Genomic DNA, 19195 nt, shown 5'->3' with positions numbered 1-19195 from the left:
CAGTTCAGGTGAGTATAGCCAAGCAGGATGTGAGGCTGGCCAGTACAGCAGGGGAAGTCTGTGGCAGGTGGCCTTGATCTTTCCCTGGTGTGGGATCCAGAGCTACAAGAGTCCCTTTGATACTGGGTACACTTCAGATGAGAGTCTGTACTGAGTGATTTTGAAGACAATTTAACTCCTGGGAAAGGCAACCGGGGGAAAACCAAACCTATATCAACATTTATCATGCATTAAAAGTTTATATCCCACTTTAAAAAAATAAATCTACAACCCCAGTAGTTTACAACATTAATATATAAATCAAGGAGAAACAACAAGAAATCTATTCCCCAAAACAATGAAATGCCATGTTTAAACCAATTAATATCCCCCTCTCAAAACAAAATTAATATAAGATGGCAGAAGCCAATGGACACAGTGATATGATACACCAAGCATATATAAATATCAGCATAAAGGCAATATGCCCTCAACCCCTTTTCATTGTTCTTATGTCTGTCTGTCTCAGGTTCCTACCACTCATTTCCAGAAGCTTCACATTATTTACAATACAAAACCATCACATCATACAACGTGATCGGAGAGTTTTTAATGGTGTGATTGGTATGTGTTTTTATGGCTAACTGATTCACCCACTTTTTCACATGGAATTACCATTACAAGCATCATCAACTGGAAACTTACCATTGGAGCGATGAATGCAGGTGTGCTGGTTATCACTCAGGAAAAAGCCATCTTTGCACTGGCATTCATAGCTTCCCATAGTATTGACACAAATTTGCTGGCAGCCACCATTGTTATCTAGACATTCATCAACATCTAAAGAAACAAATTTTAATAAGGCTTGTTATATTTATTTTATAATTTATATACCACCCAATATAGTTTCTCCAGGAGTTTTACACAATAAAATAAAACATAAAAAACAAAAACAAAAGATTTAACATAGTTTAAAATTTAACTAAAAGCATGATTTAAACGGTATGTCTTAAAGTGTATTTTTAAAGCATGGGAGGGCAATCTTGGCCCTCCAGTTGTTGTGGGACTATAGCTCCCATCATCCCCAGCCATAATAAATTGTGGCTAGGGATTATGGGAGTTGTAGTCCAAGATCTAGAGGGCCAAGATTGTCTACCCATTTTAGAGATGATGAAAGTCTTATTCCAGCAAGGAACATGTTCCACAGTCCTAGGACAGCTATAGAGGAGGGCCAGCTCTTAGCCACCACCAGATGAGCTGGTGCCAACTGTAGATGCACCTCCCAAGATGATCTCAATAGGCAGTGAGGTTTGTGATGAAGAAGGTGATGCCTTAAATACAGTGGGCCTAAGCCATTTAGAGCTTTATTGGTAATAATCAGCATTTAGTGTTTTGCCCAGAAATGTATCCACAGTCAGTGCTGTTGGTCTCCAGTGCCCTGGAGGCCAACCTGGCTGCCACATTTTGCATTGATTGCAGTTTCAGTGCTCTTCAGTGAGGTGCATTTCATCTGTACATCCAAGAACATACTTCTGAATGCAAAGTTTTATGTTGTATTTAAAATAGTAACCAACCGCTTATCAAATGTCAAGTACATTGAATGTACTAGCCTGCAATTATCTGTCATCGCCAACATAATGTAATTGGGTACTCATCTTTCCACAGTCCTTGCTCCAAACATCTAAAATTTGTGAAATTTATGTTCATTTAATGGCCCCATTAAATGTGGGCCATCTGTGGAATTCAAACACAAACTAAAGAGGAATAGATATGGCTGGCACTTTAAAAATCAGTACATAAATGTAAGTATTTCTGAAGGTAATAATAATGATAATGATGATGATGATGATGATGATGATATTTCTTGTTTATACAGTCAGACAGGTGTTATTGACTGGCTTTTTTTATCCAGACATCGAGTCCTTCCCAAGGACCTGGGATGCCTGAATTTTATTGTCAGTATTGTTCTTGCTGTTATTATAGAAATCGTCGCAGAATATAGGCTGTTCCCAGTAAAGTTGCTTTTTGTAATTGGATGGTGGTGATTTCTGTGGCCCTTATGGTGTTGAGGTGCTCTTCAAGGTCTTTTGGAATTGCACCTAGGCACCAATTACTACTGGGATTATTTTGGTCTTCTTCTGCCACAGCCTTTCGATTTCAATTTGTAGATCTTTGTATTTTGTGATTTTTTTCTATTTCTTTTTCTTCTATTCTCCTATCTCCTGGTATTGCTATGTCGATTATTTTAATTTGTTTTTCTTTCTTCTCGACTACAGTTCTATCTGGTGTATTGTGTGGCAGATGTTTGTCTGTTTGTAGTCGGAAGTCCCATAATATTTTTGCATCTTCATTTTCTACAACTTTTTCAATTTTATGGTCCCACCAATTTTTGGCTACAGGTAGCTTGTATTTTTTGCAGATGTTCCAGTGTATCATCCCTGCTACTTTGTCATGCCTTTGTTTGTAGTCAGTCTGTGCGATCTTTTTACAACAGCTGATTAGGTGGTCCACTGTTTCATCTGCTTCTTTACAAAGGCGGCACTTGCTGTTTGTTGTGGATTCTTCTACTTTTGCTCTTATTGTATTTGTTCTTAGTGCCTGTTCTTGTGCAGCCAGTATTAAACCCTCTGTTTCTTTCTTCAAGATTATTATTATCATCATCATCACCACCACCACCACCACCACCACCACCACTACTACATTTTATATCCCACTCTTCCTCCAAGGAGCTCAGAGCGGTATACTACATACTTATGTTTCTCCTCACAACAACCCTGTGAAGTAGGTTAGGCTGAGAGAGAAGTGACTGTCCAGCTCTAAGTAATACATAAGATTCCTGCTATTTTGCAGACTTTAAGAGCAGCTCAGACTGTTTGCTTAGCATTTCAGATAAAGACAGTCTATATCAGGGATGTCAAACTGTGGCTCTCCAGCTGTTGTTGGCCTACAACTCCTGTCACCCTTGGCTACTGGCCATTGTGACTGAGGATGATGGAAGTTGTAGGCCAACAATAGCTGAACGGCCACAGTTTGATACCACTGGTCTAGATTGTTCCCGAATTCTTAAAAATTAGAATGCAAAGATTACTGTAAGACATAAATCAAGTGGGGTGCAATTAGATAATGCAAGGGACATTGAACTGACATTGCCTCAAGTAAGTGATGCTACATCATTGTGCAGTGCATTTAGAATGTAAGAACTGTGCTGCTGGATCAGGCCCAAGGCCTATCTTGCCATCTTCCTCATCTTTGCCATCACAAAGTGGCACACCAGATGCCCACAGACAAGAGGTAAGGGTATGTTCACTCTCTTGCTGTTGCTTCCCTGCAATTGGTATTTGGAGGCATCTTGCCTCTGAGGCTGAAGGTGGCCTATAGCCACCAGAATAGTAGCCATTGATAGACCTGTCCTCCATGACTTTGTCTAAGCCCCTTTTAAAGCCATCCAAGCAAGTGGCCATCACCACATCCGACTGCAGAGAATTCCATATACTGTGTGGGAAAGTACTACTACTACTACTACTACTACTACTACTACTACTATTATTATTAATAACAAAATTTATATCATCCTCCCCCCCTCCCCCAGTACAATACTGCTTGGGGTGGCTCATAACAATAAAAGTAATATAAAATTTAACAAAACAAAACAAAGCACAGCACAGAATAAAATCAATTAGAACAAACTCAATTAAAAAGAAATGAATAATAATAAAAAAATTTATCATTAAATTTATCATTAAAAGATTTATCATTAAATTTTTATCAATTTATCATTAAAAGATTTTAAAAGCCTCTTTAAACAGGCTTTGATATTTTTATTTTTTAAACCCTAAGTTTTAAAACTTCCTATTGTAAGCCCTAAATTTCCTGACCACTAGTTTCATGGGATGACCCCTGGTTCCAGTTTAGAGATATAGGAAGAAAAATTTCTCTGTGTCCACTTCTCTACTGCATGCATAATTTTATACACTTCTATCATGTCTCCCTGTAGTCGCTTCTTTTCCAAAATAGAAGTCCCAAATGCTGTAGCCTTTCCTCATAAGGAAGGTGCTCCAGGCCCCTGGCCATTTTGGTTGCCCTCTTCTGTACCTTTTCCAGTTCTACAATGCCCTTAAGATACAGTGACCAGAACTGTATGCAGTACTCCAAATGTGGCCGCACCATAGATTTGTATAAGGGCATTATGATATTAGCATGTTTATTTTCAATCCCCTTCCAAATGATCCCTAGCACAGAACTTGCCTTTTTTCATAGCCGCCATGCACTGAGTTAACACTTTCAAGGGGCTGTCCACCACAACCTCAAGATCTCTCCTGGTCAGTCACTGACAGCTAAGATCCCATCAGTGTATATGAGAAGTTGGGGTGGGTTTTTTGCCCCAATGCACATCACTTTACACTTGCTTACATTCAACTGCATTTGCCATTTCGTTACCCACTCACTCAGTTTGGAGAGATACTTTTGGAGCTCCTCACAATCTGTTTGGGTTTCACAACCCTAAATAATTTAGTGTCATCTGCAAATTTGGCCACTTCACTCATTACCCCAACTTCTAGATCATTTATGAACAAGTCAGAGCACTGGTCCCAGTACAGATCCCTGGGAGGGGGGACCCCACTTCTTACTCCCCTCCATTGTGAAAACTATTCATGTATTCCTACTGTTGCACTGCTGTTCTGTGGGCTCCCAGAAGCCTCTTTGCTTATGTCTGGGGCTACAGGCTTGTTGTTTAGGGATGTGCATAAAACAGGTTTTTGTGGTTCAGTTCTAATTAGAACCAAACTTGAACCAGCTGTACAGTTGCTGGTTCTAAACTGTTAGAACTGGCCCATGGTTTGGTTCTAGTTAGAACCCTCCGGATCTAAAAAGGTTCTCCACAGGGAATAATGGGGCTCAAACCAGCCCATTATTCCCTATGGGCAGCACCTGGGGCTGCCAAGGTGAGGTGTATGGTAGGCCCCCATGAGTGCCAGCTAGCACCCAAGCCCCAAAACAACCAGTCAAAGGGGTGATATTTAGTGATTTTAAAAAAATATTGTTAAAGTTCTATTATTTCTCCCATAGGGAGTAAAGGGGATTGGATTATTTGATGTAACACAGATTCTACATAATTAATACCTATGTGGAATCTAAGGGTCATTAGAGAATCCAACACTAGTTGCCACCCTTTGGGGCCCACCACACACCCCACTTTGGCACCCCTAGGTGCACCACAAGCCAAAACACTGAACACAAATTCACAAAAACCACCAAAGAGACCAAAATGAAGACTACAAAACTAGCCTAAAACCAAAAACCTAGCTACAGAGACACTACAAACCACAGGCAAACCATAAATCTCACCTAACCAAGACAAGAAGGCACAATCCAAACTAATAAGAAGTAACCACAGAAGACTGCAAGCACGCTGAAGCAAGCCACAAACCAAACAAGCAGACACCACAAACACATTGCAAGCCACAAACCTGCTAATACCACCAAGTAACATAAACTACAGAAAAAGTATTTAGACACAGACATTTCAGAAGCAAGCAAGCCAAGTATTTAAAAAGCAGCATTTAAAAATAAGAAAGCAATTCTTAAAAATGCAATTTTAGACATTTTAAGGTGACTAGGACTGGGAAGACCCAAGTTCAAATCCCCATTCAGCCATGAAACTCACTGGGTGACTCTGGGCCAGTCACTTATCTCTTATTCCAACTTACCTCACACGGTTGTTGTGAGGATAAACAACCATGTACACCACTCTGGGCTCCTTGGAGGAAGAGTGGGATAAAAATGTAAAAATAAAGTAAAATAAAAACAAGCAGAAAGCACTTAATTATGTAAGCTACATTACATGCAGCCAGGAAATAAAACACTTAAATATTGTGTAGGGTTTTGTTTTGTTTTTTTAAACAACTTTTGATTAAAGGGTCCCTCCCAGAGCAGGCAATGTGTTTTCAAATATGAAGCAATTAATTAAGTATTCCACACATTACAGCCAGCCAGTAATTGAAGACTTAAATAATGTTAAAACAAACAAACCCCCAAGAAAATTGAGAGGTGGAGAAAAGCAGGAGTCAGTCACACCACTCTCTGGAAACCACCACAAGCAAGGAAAGGTTGCCTTACCAATTTCCAAAGCAGCAGCAGCAGCATTAGCTCCTCAGTCGGCAGAAGAGAAAAGCACCAGAAAAAGAGATCCCAAGCCATAAGGTGGTTTTATAACTTTACTTAGAATAACCTTCCTGGAGCACACCCCCTTGTCCCTCACCCCTGGCCAATCGTGTAACAGATATCCTGAATGACACACTGCCAAAGCCATTCAAAGAGCCAGACACATCTGGCCAATTGATGCAAGGTCACAAAATGGATGATAATCTCTCTTTTACTCAAAATGGAGGCTCGAGTCTCTCAGAACCAGCTCTATTAGAGCCATGCTCGGTCCGGTTTTGCCTAGAATAGGCTTTATTTTTTATTTTAGAGTTCAGGATGGACCCAGAACTGTCAAGCTGGGGGTGGGGGGAGTTAGATCTAGAACTGGTTCTAGATTGAACTGGTTCGCACATCCCTATTGTAGCTACCACTCTTAACATGCTCAGGAGCCTCACGGGATTGTGGGCTCCTCATTTGTTGGCATGTGGGGACAGGTCACGTAGCAGGCAGTGGGATGATCACTCCCAGGTTCACATCTAACAAGTGATTTGAAAGGAGATTTAGCCTCGTGCCTTTCCCTATATTAGGGAATGTCTAAGCAGACCCGAGTTAGCTTTTGAATTTAACTCCATGTACAAGGTCTTTCTGTCCAAAGATTGACACTTTACTTCCCCCTCCTCTGTGGTTGCCTAAAACAAGCTAACACCAATCTCCTCAGCAGGAAAGCCAGATAAGGTACTGTGAACACAACTCCCTTCCCGTATAATACTCCCTTCCCTTCCCATATAATAAACAGATAATGAACTACTTCTAATAAACTATCTCTAAATACTGTAAACAGCCAACAAAAACAGTATGAAGACAGAAAGTCAGCAGGGGAAGGGGCACTTCCCAGTGTATTGAGTACCCAGAATGTTGGGGGCAATATGCTAAATCATTGTAAACCGCTTAGAGAGCTCTGGCTATGGAGCGGTATATAAATGTAAGTGCTATTGCTATTGCTATTGCTATTGCACAGAGTCAGTGCCACATGTATGACTATTTGCCCCATGGGCAGAAGTCATGGGCGTGTGCTTGGTGCAAGATCCTCCTGGCTCTCAGGGAACAAATCCGTTCCCTTAAGACCAAGGTGGCAGATCTGGAGAAGCTCAGAGAGACAGATGTTGGAAGTTAAGGACTTTGCACTGTCTCTTGTCTCAGACAGTGGAGGACAGACTAGTGAGTCAGAGGGCTAGAGGGTCAAGACATTGGTTATTCCTTCTCTACTGCTCTGACACTATCCCTTTGGATATGTAGATTGCTAATCTCAGGGACTAACTTCCTTCCAGCCACTTCCTCCTTCCTCTCTCTCTTCTCTTCCTGTCCTTCTACCTTGCAACATGGCAAGCTCCTCTCCCTGCACCATGTGTGCAGAGAAGATGCAGAATCCATCTGCATCCAGCTAGATAGATAGATTAGAGATCCTAACTCCTCACTTTCCTATCTAGAATGGAGTTCCTTAATAAATGCCTTATATATTGATTTGAAACTATGAATTAGCTCCAAATTACTTTACTCTCAGCATACACGCATGCCTAAGTAAATTCCACTGTGTTGTGCCTCTGTGCACTCTGCTATAATGAAAAAGGGATTCTCTTACCACAGAGAATTCCCAACAACAGAGGGGCATGTGGATGAGACCTTCAGGGATGTGATAGAGGCATCCGACTCCAGGGCTGGTAGCTCCTCTGCTGTCAGGGAGAATGAAGGTCTTGGGCAAGAAGGACATCGGTCTGAGGAAGATGGAAATGCTCCTTTAGAAGGGACCCCTTCCATTGATGATGAGCCCATATATTTTCACACAGGGGATACTCCTCTGGGGGATGGCAGCCTCCTTGTAGTGGGTGATTCAATCATTACAGGTTTAGAGAGATGGGTTTGTGACCTGCGTGTTGTCCGCACAGTGACTTGCCTGCCTGGTACGAAGGTTGAGGACATCACGTAGCATCTAGATAAGCTCTTAGACAGTGCTGGGGAGGTGGCAGCTGTCGTGGTGCACGTTGGCACCAATGATGTGGGGAAATGTAGTCGGGAGGTCCTGGAAGCCAAATTTAGGCTGAGAGGTAGCGTATTGAAGTCCAGGACCCCCAAGGTAGCATTCTCAGAAGTGTTACCTGTGCCACGTGCAGGTACAGTGAGACAGGCAGAGCTGAGGGGTTTCAATGCGTGGATGAGACGTTGGTGCCAGGAGGAGGGGTTTAGATTTGTTAGGCACTGGGATACATTTTGGGGCAAGCAAGGCCTGCAAAAAAGGGATGGGGTGCACTTGAACCAAGATGGAACCAGAGTGCTGGTGCTTAAAATCTAACAGGTTGCAGAGCAGCTTTTAAAATGACGCCTGGGGAACAGCCAATGGGAGCTGGGCAGTATCTCGTTTGGCAAAAGCCATCCTTTAAAGCACAAGGGTGCAAAGGATTCAGATAAAAAAGAAGGGGACAGAGCAGAACTGCATAAAGAACAGACTGAAGCTTGTGCCAGGTGGTCAAAGAATCAAAAGAAAGATAGCACACATCAGGTGAGAGATTCAGCGTATAGGTGCTTATATGCCAATGCCAGAAGCCTCCGAGCCAAGATGGGTGAGCTGTTGTGCTTAGTTGCTAATGCAGAAATAGACACAGTGGGCATAACAGAAACATGGTGGAACAGTGAGAACCAGTGGGACACTGTTATCCCTGGATATAAACTCTATAGAAAGGACAGGGAGGGGCTCCTTGGAGTTGGAGTAGCATTGTATGTTAAAGAAGGCATAGAATCTAACAAGCTAGAAAACCTAGGTAGACTGGAGTCCTCCACAGAAACCCTGTGGGTGACAATACAAGGCCTGAAAGGGAACGTGCTACTGGGGACGTGCTATCGCCCTCCAGATAAAAAACTCTGACAGTGACTGGGAGTTGCAGGAGGAAATCAGGGAGGCGTCAAGGAAAGGCAGGGCTGTAATAATGGGTGACTTCAATTACCCACACATAGACTGGGTAAATTCCCAGTCAGGTCATGACAAAGAGGTCAAATTTCTAGATACGTGAACTGACTGTGCCCTAGAGCAGTTGGTCTTGGAATAAGATAGAGAATAAATAAAATAAATAAATAAATAAAAGGCAACCTTGGACTTAATTCTGAGTGGCACCCTGGACCTGGTGCATTATGTCAGTGTCATTGACCCTTTAGGGAACAGTGACCATAGTTCGATCAAATTCAGCATACATGCGGGGAAAGAATCACTACGGAAGTCTAACACAGACATTTTGAATTTCAGAAGAGGAAACTTCTCCAAAATGAGGAGTATGGTGAAAAGAAAGTTGAAAGGGAAAATCAGGAGCATCACTTCGCTCCAGAGTGCATGGAGTTTACTCAAAACCACAATACTAGAAGTCCAGTAAGACTGTATACCCAAAAGGAGGAAAGGTACCACTAAGTCCACAAACTCTGCCAAAAGAAAGGCAAGGTGACAATAAGGGAGGCAAAAAGAGTTTGTGGAAGATTTAGCCAAAAGTATCAAGGGGAATAACAAAAACTTCTTTAAATACATCAGAAGTACGAAACCTGCCAGGGAGGCAGTTGGACCATTAGACAATGAGGGAGTGAAAGGGATTATTAAGGAGGATATGGAGGTTGCAGAAAAGCCAAATGAGTTCTTTGCATCCGTCTTCACAGCAGAGGATACTGAGCATATACCTGTTCCTGAACCAGGCTTTTTAGGGATGGAGGCTAAAGAACTGAGTCAGATAGAAGTGACAAGAGATGATGTTCTAAACTGTCTGGAAAAACTGAAAACTAACAAATCACCAGGGCTGGATGGCATCCATCCAAGAGTTCTCAAAGAACTCAAATGTGAAATTGCCAACCTCATTGCTAAAATATATAACTTATCCCTGCAATCGGGCTCTGTACCAGAGGACTGGAAAGTAGCAAATGTAACACTGATTTTCAGAAAGGGATCCAGGGGCCATCCAGGCAATCCGTTCCAGGCAAATTGATGGAAAGCATCCTCAAGGATAAAATTGTAAATCACATAGAAGAACAGGCCCTGCTGGGAGTGAACCATCATGGCTTCTGCAAAGGTAAATCTTGCCTCACAAACCTTTTGGAGTTCTTTGAGAGTGTCAGCAGGTGTGTGGATCAAGGTAATCCAGTTGACATAGTATACCTGAACTTCCAAAAAGCTTTTGACAAAGTTCCTCATCAAAGACTCCTGAGGAAACTTAGCAGTCACGGGATAAGGGGGCAAGTACATGTGTGGATTGCTAAATGGTTGAAAGATAGGAAACAGAGGGTAGGTATAAATGGAGAGTTTTCACAATAGAGGGAAGTAAGAAGTGAGGTCCCCCAGGGATCTGTACTGAGACTGGTGCTTTTTAATTTATTCATAAATGATCTAGAAGCAGGGGTAAGCAGCAAGGTGGCCAAATTTGCACATGATACCAAACTCTTTCGGGTAGTGAAATCCAAAACTGATTGTGAGGAGCTCCAAAAGGATCTCTCCACACTGGGTGAGTGGGTGACAAAGTGGCAAATGCGGTTCAGTGTTGGCAAGTGTAAAGTGATGCACATTGGGATGAAAATATACACTGATGGGATCTGAGCTGTCAGTGACTGACTAGGATAGGGATCTTGTGGTTGTGGTGGACAGCTCGTTGAAAGTGTCAACTCGATGTGTGGCAGCTGTGAAAAAGGCCAGTTCCATGCTAGGGATCATTCGGAAGGGGAATGAAAATAGAACGGCTAATATTATAATGCCCTTATAAAAAATGGTGCGACTACACTTGGAGTACTGTGTACAGTTCTGGTCACCACATCTCAAAAAGGACATTGTAGAACTGGAAAAGGTGCAGAAGAGGGCAACCAAGATGATCAGGGGCCTAGAGCACCTTTCTTATGAGGCAAGGCTACAACACCAGGGGCTTTTTGGTTTAGAAAAAAGACAACTGCAGGGAGACATGAATAAGGTCTCTAAAATCATGCATGGTGTGGAGAAAGTGGATAGAGAGAAATTCTTCTCTCTCACACATAACACTAGAACCAGGGGTCATCCCATGAAATTGATTGCCGAGAAATCTAGGACCAAGAAACAGAAGTACTTTTTCACACAACACATAATCAACTTTTGGAATTCTCTGCCACAAGATGTGGTGACAGCCAACAACCTGGATGGCTTTAAGAAGGGTTTGGATTACTTCATGGAGGAGAGGTCTATCAACGGCTACTAGTTGGAAAGCTACAGCCCACCTCCAGCTTCAAAGGCAGGATGCCTCTGAGTACCAGTTGTAGGGGAGTAACATCAGGAGAGAGGGCATGCCCTCAACTCCTGCCTGTGGCTTCCAGTGGCATCTGGTGGGCCACTGTGTGAAACAGGATGCTGGACTAGATGACCCTTGGGCCTGACCCAGCAGGGCTGTTCTTATGTTCCCTATCACAAAAGAGCAAATGGGCAATAGGAACTCAAGAGGTATGCTAATTAAAAACTGATTGGTTTACTGGGTCCCTTCAACCTGACAGATACCGTCCTTGCATGTCCATTTACATACAGGTTGTTCTTGACCATTCATGCCATTGTGTTTTACTCAAGCACAGCAAACAAAGACAATGGATCCTTTTAAGATCCACCGGAATTCCCTCCTCAGGGAAGGAGTGGCAGAAATTTTGCCTCAGGGCCCATTTGTGGCTATGACTAGCCCTGGTTTCATGACCCAGTGTGCTTCATTTGGCCTCTATATTTTAGAGTCATCCACTGTTTGAGTGATAGACCTGACATCAGTCACAGTACCAGGCCATGTCTTGCTTTTTGCACCATTCATGGTCTCAGTGAGGATCGGCTTTCATAGTTGGCGTGATCCATCCATCTCACCTTGCTGTTACAAGAAGCTGGGTGCATGAAAACAGACACCTTTTGGCTTTACCCCTGCTGCCTAACCCCTGAGCTGCTTTCAGTTCTTCGCTGCTGCCTGGTACCATCCCTGAGGAAAGAAGGGCTCTTCCTATCCCTGCTCTTTCTTAAATCCAAAAACCTGTTTCTCTATAGCCCTCTTTTATCTAGTCAGCCTGGAAGTCATTTAATTTGGACACTAAGCTAAATCACCTCTTTGAAAGTCATCTGGTTAATCTTTGTAACATTTTTAGTACTAATATTGCTTTAATCAACTCTCTTATTCCACTGTACCCCTAAACCCTCAAATAAAACCTTACTTTATTTTGAACTTCAACTCTGTCAGTTCATTTCCTCGGAGACTAGGACTTTGTACAAAATTATTCTGACATAGGACTGCTCCACCCCAGTTCGCTAATTCCCCACACAAAGCCCAAATGCATTTAGGGGTGTTCATGGATCACCTTTATCCACATGCCTGTTGACACTCTCAAATAACTCCAAAAGGTTATTGAGGCAAGACTTACCCTTGCAGAAGCCATGCTGGTTCTCCTTCTGCAAGGCCTGTTCTATAGATTTAACAATTTTGTCCTTAAGTGTGCTTTCCACCAATTTACTTGGTACAGAAGTTAAGCTGACCGGCTGGTAGTTTCTGGGATCCCTTTTTAAAAATCAGAGTTACATTAGCCACTTTCCAATCCTCTGGTACACAGCCTGATTGCAGGGACAAGTTACATATTTTTGCTACAAGTTCTTTGTTCCTCCTTCCACATCCATAAATGTTGGATGGGAAATAAAGAACACAATAACATCATCTGTTGTATTATACTAGACATTTATTAGGAAGGGAAGGGAAAGATTTAGAGAGGCAACAGCTCTTTGTCTCTTGTTCCTTCTAGTTCTAGCCTTAATTATTTCATCTGGGCTACAACAGCTGCTACAATTCTTGAGTGCGCAAGAAAAATGGAGAGCAGCAGCAAAGGTAAAATACAAAAAAGAGCAAGAAGATCAATGAAAATGAGCAACATATGATAAATATTAAAAAGAGAAAATAAAAACACAAATTCTAGAATTAAGATGGATAAAAAGCGTATTTCCATTCTATTCTACGCTGACAACAAGCTATAATGTCTCAGATGCCTATAGGACTTAAACGTGCCCTTAATCTTTTTACCACCTTTTGTGCTGAGGAGAAAATTGAAATCAATTATAGCAAAACAAAGATAATGGTCTTTGCCAAACATCCTAGGCTATATAATTGGGTTATGCATGGCCACAAAATTGATCAGGTTAACTTCTTAAAATACCTGGGTGTAATCTTTCACGCAGCTGGTTCCAGGAATGCCCATCTCAATTCCATCAGGCAATCTGCCCAACTTGTTACAAATAAAATTAAATCATATTATTTTAAGCATGGGGCCCTATTTATACCTGCATCAAATAAGCTTTTTGTTGCCAAAGTGTACCCCTTACTTTTATATGGAGCCCAATGAGGACCTATTAATAACTTTGCTCCATTAGAAGCCATACAATCTAAACTGATCAGAAGTATATTGCAAGTCCCGTGCTGTGTGCTCAACACTTTAATTAGATGGGAGGTTGGGCTTATTAGGCTAGAGACATGCTACTGGTGCTGCATTCTTATGTTTTGGCTAAAATTGGTCTTTGCACAAGTGAGTTTAGCCTCCTTAATTATGGCACATAGTTTTAAATTTAAGTCTTTGGTGTCTAATAAATTATCCCATTATGGGCTTTCTCCAGAGGGACTTTTCAGTTTAGGATGGGATCAGGCTAAGAAGGTGGTAAAGCAACGTGTCCTGGATATGGAACTTCAAGAAGTAGAGGCAGGCATTAGAAGTGGTATCTATATAGGGAATCCGTTTATCAACTGCAGATCAGCAAATTACCTCGGTGAGGTTCTTGTCCCTAAATTTAGATACACTCTTCCACTATCGTGGGTTAATGCACTCCCCATGGTGGTCTTAGAGGGTAGATTCAAAGGCATACTGCTTTCCTTGAGCTTTTGTCTGTGTGGCTCCGGAGCTATTGAGACCACTTCTCATGTTATATTATACTGTGATTTTTATAGAGATATACGCCAAAGATTAATTTGTCCTTTGCTGGAAAATTTCCCTGGTCATACCAATGATTATTATCTTAATTTTCTTTTAACTAACACCAATGTTGAGATTACCTTTGGAATGGCAAAGTTCTGTTATGTTATTTGTAAAATGCGTACGGATGTGCTGTAATCATTTTTATTTACTGGTCAATGACTGAAATAAACTTATCTATCTATCTTATGCATTCGCTGTGGGAAATGCCAGCATATCTTACATCACAATTACTTCATAAAGTCAACTTATGCTACTGGTGTGCCACTGTACACTAGCCAGTATGTCACATGGCTGTTCCAAGTGTGCAGTTTAAACACCCTGTGTTAGAGCCAACTTCACTCCACTGTGCATCCAGTCAGTCAAGGCACAACAGAGTAAAGTCTGCTCCAAGCGCAGGGTGTTTACACTCTCCTCATGTGGAGTTTAGTGCCTCATGTGCCAGGCCAGCCAGATGCACACTGGAGTGAAGACTGGCTCAAGCACAGACTAGTTCAAGTGTTCCTTTCTGGCCCCTTCCTGGTGCAAATGGGGCAAGGAAGGGATGCAATGGACTGATCCCATCAAGTGAAGAAGGGAGTGATCTTGGCACCAAGTATGGCCAAATGATGCAAACGGAAATGAAATATAGTGTTCACCTATTCATTATAAATGGTTTTGAGTTATATATTGCCAATTCAAAATGTATTTCCATTCTACATACTATTTTCTTGCCTGACATAACAGAAGCTTGTGATGCTATAGCTCATTGACTACTACCTTCTGAGAAGCACAGAATAACCTCAAGCCCCATAAATCTACACACACACACACACACACACACACACACACACACACACCCATACTATGGGGTATCTCTCTCTGGATAGTTTCTTACTAGTGAGAAAGTCTTCAGTTTGGGTAAATACAGTACTACAGGTCAGCAAGCAAGGATAAAGGACCATTGCTAATTGAGCAAAGAGGCACTTTTTAAAGTGGTGATTCTCTGATATTTAGCAGGAGGAGAATAACTGGCCCTATTCTGCTCCATATCAGCATCCCTCCAGTGGTTGTTGCTAGTGACGACTATAAGTTTCTTTTTAGATTGTGAACCCTTTGGGATAGGGGAACCATCTTACATTTTTTCTGAGTAAACCACTTTGAGAACTTTTTTGTTGAGAAGCAGAATAATAATAAATAAATATTAATATTAATAAATAATAGAGGAAGTGAAAAATAAATAAATAAAAATCCAGGAGCAACTTGGCCACTACAAAAAAAGGGGGGGAGGTGTCAATGTGCCCCAATTTATTTATTTATTTATTTAAAAAGAAGGTAAGGTAAGTGTGTCTTAGTATGAACGTGGTTGAGAACCACTGGCATGAAGCGTGGAGTTGCTTATACTCAGACTGGGATATCCAACTATCAGATTTACTGATGCAGGAACAATGCATTGTACAGAAGGAGAACTAAGAGGCCTTTTTTTTTCTTCATTTCCTCTCACAAATATTTTGTGTTTATACAATACACAAAGCCTTCCAAAGGTTGTTTAGTTTCTGTTAACAACATTCAGTGTTTTAATACACACAAAAAACCCTAGTTGAGCTGTTGGATAATATAAAGACAAACAAACATCAGCAACAGAAATGTTCATTTGGGGTTCTTACAGCCCACACGTTGCATGCAGCTGTCCAAAGAGAGAAGAAAAACAAAGCTAAAAAATAAAAATGAAAGAAAAGAAAGCATTGCTCTCTTTAATCACAACCGTGATTATGCAATCTTAAATCAATTAATGCTACAACTTGTTGACATTTCACATCTGGCAACTTATGAAATAATTTCCAACACAGCTGTAAATCTTCTCTCACTTGATGTTTAGAGAATGATTGTAATGCTCCACTTCAAAGGGGGAAATGGAACCAAAATTTCTCCAAAGTGAAATTTAAAAGAGAATTTCAGTGTTTCTCCAAGGAGAAACATCAGAGAATTTTTACAGACCACTTGTCTGCATCCCTTGTGACAGATTTTGAAGATGCGATTAAACTTTTAATGCACAGATACTCAAAGTGGACAAACACTATCGAAGATGGCTCTACCAGCAGCTGATAGTCTATTATGAATACCAATATTTTCCTGAACTGCTCTTCTCTATAATGCTGGTGTCCAACCAGCAGATAACATAGTGGACAGGGTCCCTCTATGCTTAGGAAGCTGCTTTTCAAACTTTCTACTTTCAGAGAACACTCTCAATAGACTCCAGGAAGTTACAGAGGATTTGGGGAAGTGTTCTAGGGTGCACACTCAGTTCGTTTAAGGCACTGCGTGGGCCTGCTGGGGGCTCACTTCACTGAGACCATACCCTAGGCCACACATAATACTCCTCTGCAGTTCTGTATTGCAAGGGGAGACCTGTAAAGTTGGGCATGCTGATATCCAGTCTAACACTGTACTAGTGCAAGGAAGTTGTGTTAGCTAGTTTCACTAGGTTGGGAGCTTGTGTTCTAGATGAGTGTTGTACCAGAAAAAGAGAGTGAGTTTGTGTAACGTGTGTGTGTATGTGTCTGTCTGTGTACATGTACACACACACACAGCTAGGGATAGAAATCGAACACCACAATTAAGGAAGTGGGTAACAGTTCCTTTCCCTAGGCACTAGTCTCCATTAAATGTCAAAGTTGTTGGCCTTGGGTAAAATACTATTCTCACAGCTTTGGTGACAACTCCACACACAACCCTTCACCAATATGGGAAAATAATATTTATTCCATTTGTATGCTATTATTAATCTTATTACCCCAAGGCAGATAACATAGTTAACACACACACACACACACACACACACACACACACACACACACACACACTATGGGGACAGCACAAACCACAGCATAAAACCAATGTAACCACAGACAAAATAGAGAACCACATCTAAATCCGTTCCCAAAGCCTGCCAAAACAAATGGGGGCCTGTTTTCAAGGCTGAAAGAGTTTTCAAGGCTGAAAGAGTTGAGACAAAATGAATCACCTGGGAGAGGAAATTACAAAGCCTGGTAGCTACCATTGAGAAGTCCTTGTGCTTTGTGCTCACCAATGAAGCCTCAGTTGGTGTTGGCACACAAAGCAGAGAGCCACCAATGCTTTTAATGAGCAAGTAGACCTTTATGGGAGCAAGCAGCATGCTCCCTCCAGAACAAGCTCAATACTACTTCCCATATCAGCTCTCCTACTAACCACAAGCACTTCCATCTTGTCTAGATTAAGTTTCAGCTGGTTGGCCGACAGCCAAACCATCACCACCTATAAACAGCATTCAAAACATCCACCTCTTTCCTAGGATGAGATGACATTGAGAGACAGAGTTGGGTATCATCCATGTACTGGTGAAAAAGTAAAGTGTGCCGTCGAGTCGGCACTATCAAAACATACAATGCCAACTCTAAAAGGTATTTCTACCAACACATCAAACTATTTTGAAAACATCCAATGGCACACCAAGCTTTCTAAAATCAAAGAGCAGAAAAAAGGAGACTAAAAATAAATAATAATTGCCATTAACCAGAAATCCTTTGCTTACATATGCTGTTGCTTGTTCACTTATTGGGAAATGTATCCTGCATTGCCAGAAATCTCTATATTCATCCTCCAAAAGTACCTTTCTAAATAAAAACTTTCCTGACAAGCAAGCACCTGATGTTAATGTGTTGCTTTGGAGAGAGAAAACACCAATGAGGTAATTGGCTCTTCAAAGTGAGTATCAGAAGTATCTCATTGATTTAAAAGAAACATAATCCAAACCTTCATTAAACTCTTTAAGTGTTAAAGTCTGCAGTCTTAGAATCCAATGCATTTCTTTTCACAACTGCAACTGGTCATTTCCTAACTTGTTCTATTGCCCCCAAAATAAAATCTGTGGATTTATGGTTATGTTCTACAGAATGTTCTACTAGTGGTTCTCCACTACGTGTGTGTGTGTGTGTGTGTGTGTGTGTGTGTGTGTGTGTGTGTGTGTGTAAATACACACACACACACACACACACACTAAAAGTACCCGTCACTAATCCCATGTTTGGCAGCTCTTGCAAGAGCAGCTGCCTGGGGGATAGCACAGGGGAGACAATGGCAGTGGCAGCCAGTTGGCTGGAAGTGGCAGGCGCCGGGCTGGCCTGGCCAGTGGGAACAGGAGGCGGTGGTGGGTGGCCCGCTGCTGGGAGGACGAAGCGGGATGAGCCGGCCGGAACAGGAGGCAGCGGCAGGCGGCCCAGCTGCCGGGAGAAGGAGGTGACAGCTACGGAAAGAGGAAGTGTCCGGCTGCTGGGAGGAGGAGGCTGCTACCAGGAGTGGGCAGGAGGAGGTTGCAGGCCAGCTTTCTGGCTGGCCCACAAGCCAGAAAATGTGGGGTCGGGGGGAGAGGAAGCGAGCCAGCTGGTTGGCCCACCAGAAAGCGGAGGGGGGAGCAGGGAGGAGCAGCTGGTCGGCCAGAAAGTCAGGCATGCCGGCATCGGGGTGGGGGTGGGGAGAATAGCGACGGTGGGTGGGCCAGCCGGAGGCATAGATATTCTTCACCTGGCCCAGCTAGTTCTGAATATTGTGAAGGGACAGCTCAGTTGGTATGTGCAGTGCAAGTTTAGTTGAAGATGTCCAGGTGCCATGTTTCTGAGTGGCCATTCATTAGTTATGGAAGGTTTAAACTCACTTAACACTTGATCATCACTGAGGGCTGCTTTCCATTCAGAATATGTGACCACTCCATGAGTGGCTGAAGCTATTTGCACAATTACTACTCCTTCATCCCCTTCTTCTGTAATGTCCTTTTGGCCTGGAATTGGGAGTTGGGATAAACAATCCACAAACACCTGGAAAATATTCCTCCTGGAAATCAAAATTCTTAAGTCTGATGATCCATTTGGCTATTCTTGGCATCACTTGAATTGATCCCCGAGTAGTAAATACAGAGGTTTATGATGTGAGGTTTATGACAATGACAGAGGTTTATGATCTGAATGTAAAGTGAATTTTTTGCCCCACAAGTAAGTCCTGCATTGCCCAGAAACATGCTAGAGCCTCTTTTTCAGTGACAGAATAC

At 42.1% G+C, this 19195-nt stretch overlaps 1 protein-coding gene across 10 annotated transcripts in view; it reads right to left on the bottom strand.

Annotated features, from left to right (window-relative positions):
- Nucleotides 1-19195, bottom strand: part of SCUBE1 (signal peptide, CUB domain and EGF like domain containing 1) — a 514482-nt gene that overhangs the window by 368253 nt on the left and 127034 nt on the right. For all 10 annotated transcript variants that reach the window (XR_008308378.1, XR_008308379.1, XR_008308377.1 and 7 more), the window contains one exon: nucleotides 685-819. Coding sequence is in view for 7 of the 10 variants with exons in the window: in XM_053254957.1 (XP_053110932.1) it covers nucleotides 685-819 (135 nt within the window). In the remaining 3 variants the exon portion in view is untranslated. The remainder of the gene's footprint in view (nucleotides 1-684; nucleotides 820-19195) is intronic.

Source organism: Hemicordylus capensis, chromosome 5, assembly GCF_027244095.1.
Source record: "Hemicordylus capensis ecotype Gifberg chromosome 5, rHemCap1.1.pri, whole genome shotgun sequence".
NCBI lineage: Eukaryota > Metazoa > Chordata > Lepidosauria > Squamata > Cordylidae > Hemicordylus > Hemicordylus capensis.
Note: the sequence above shows the minus strand (reverse complement) of the source record. Positions and strands in the feature narration are given on the sequence as shown.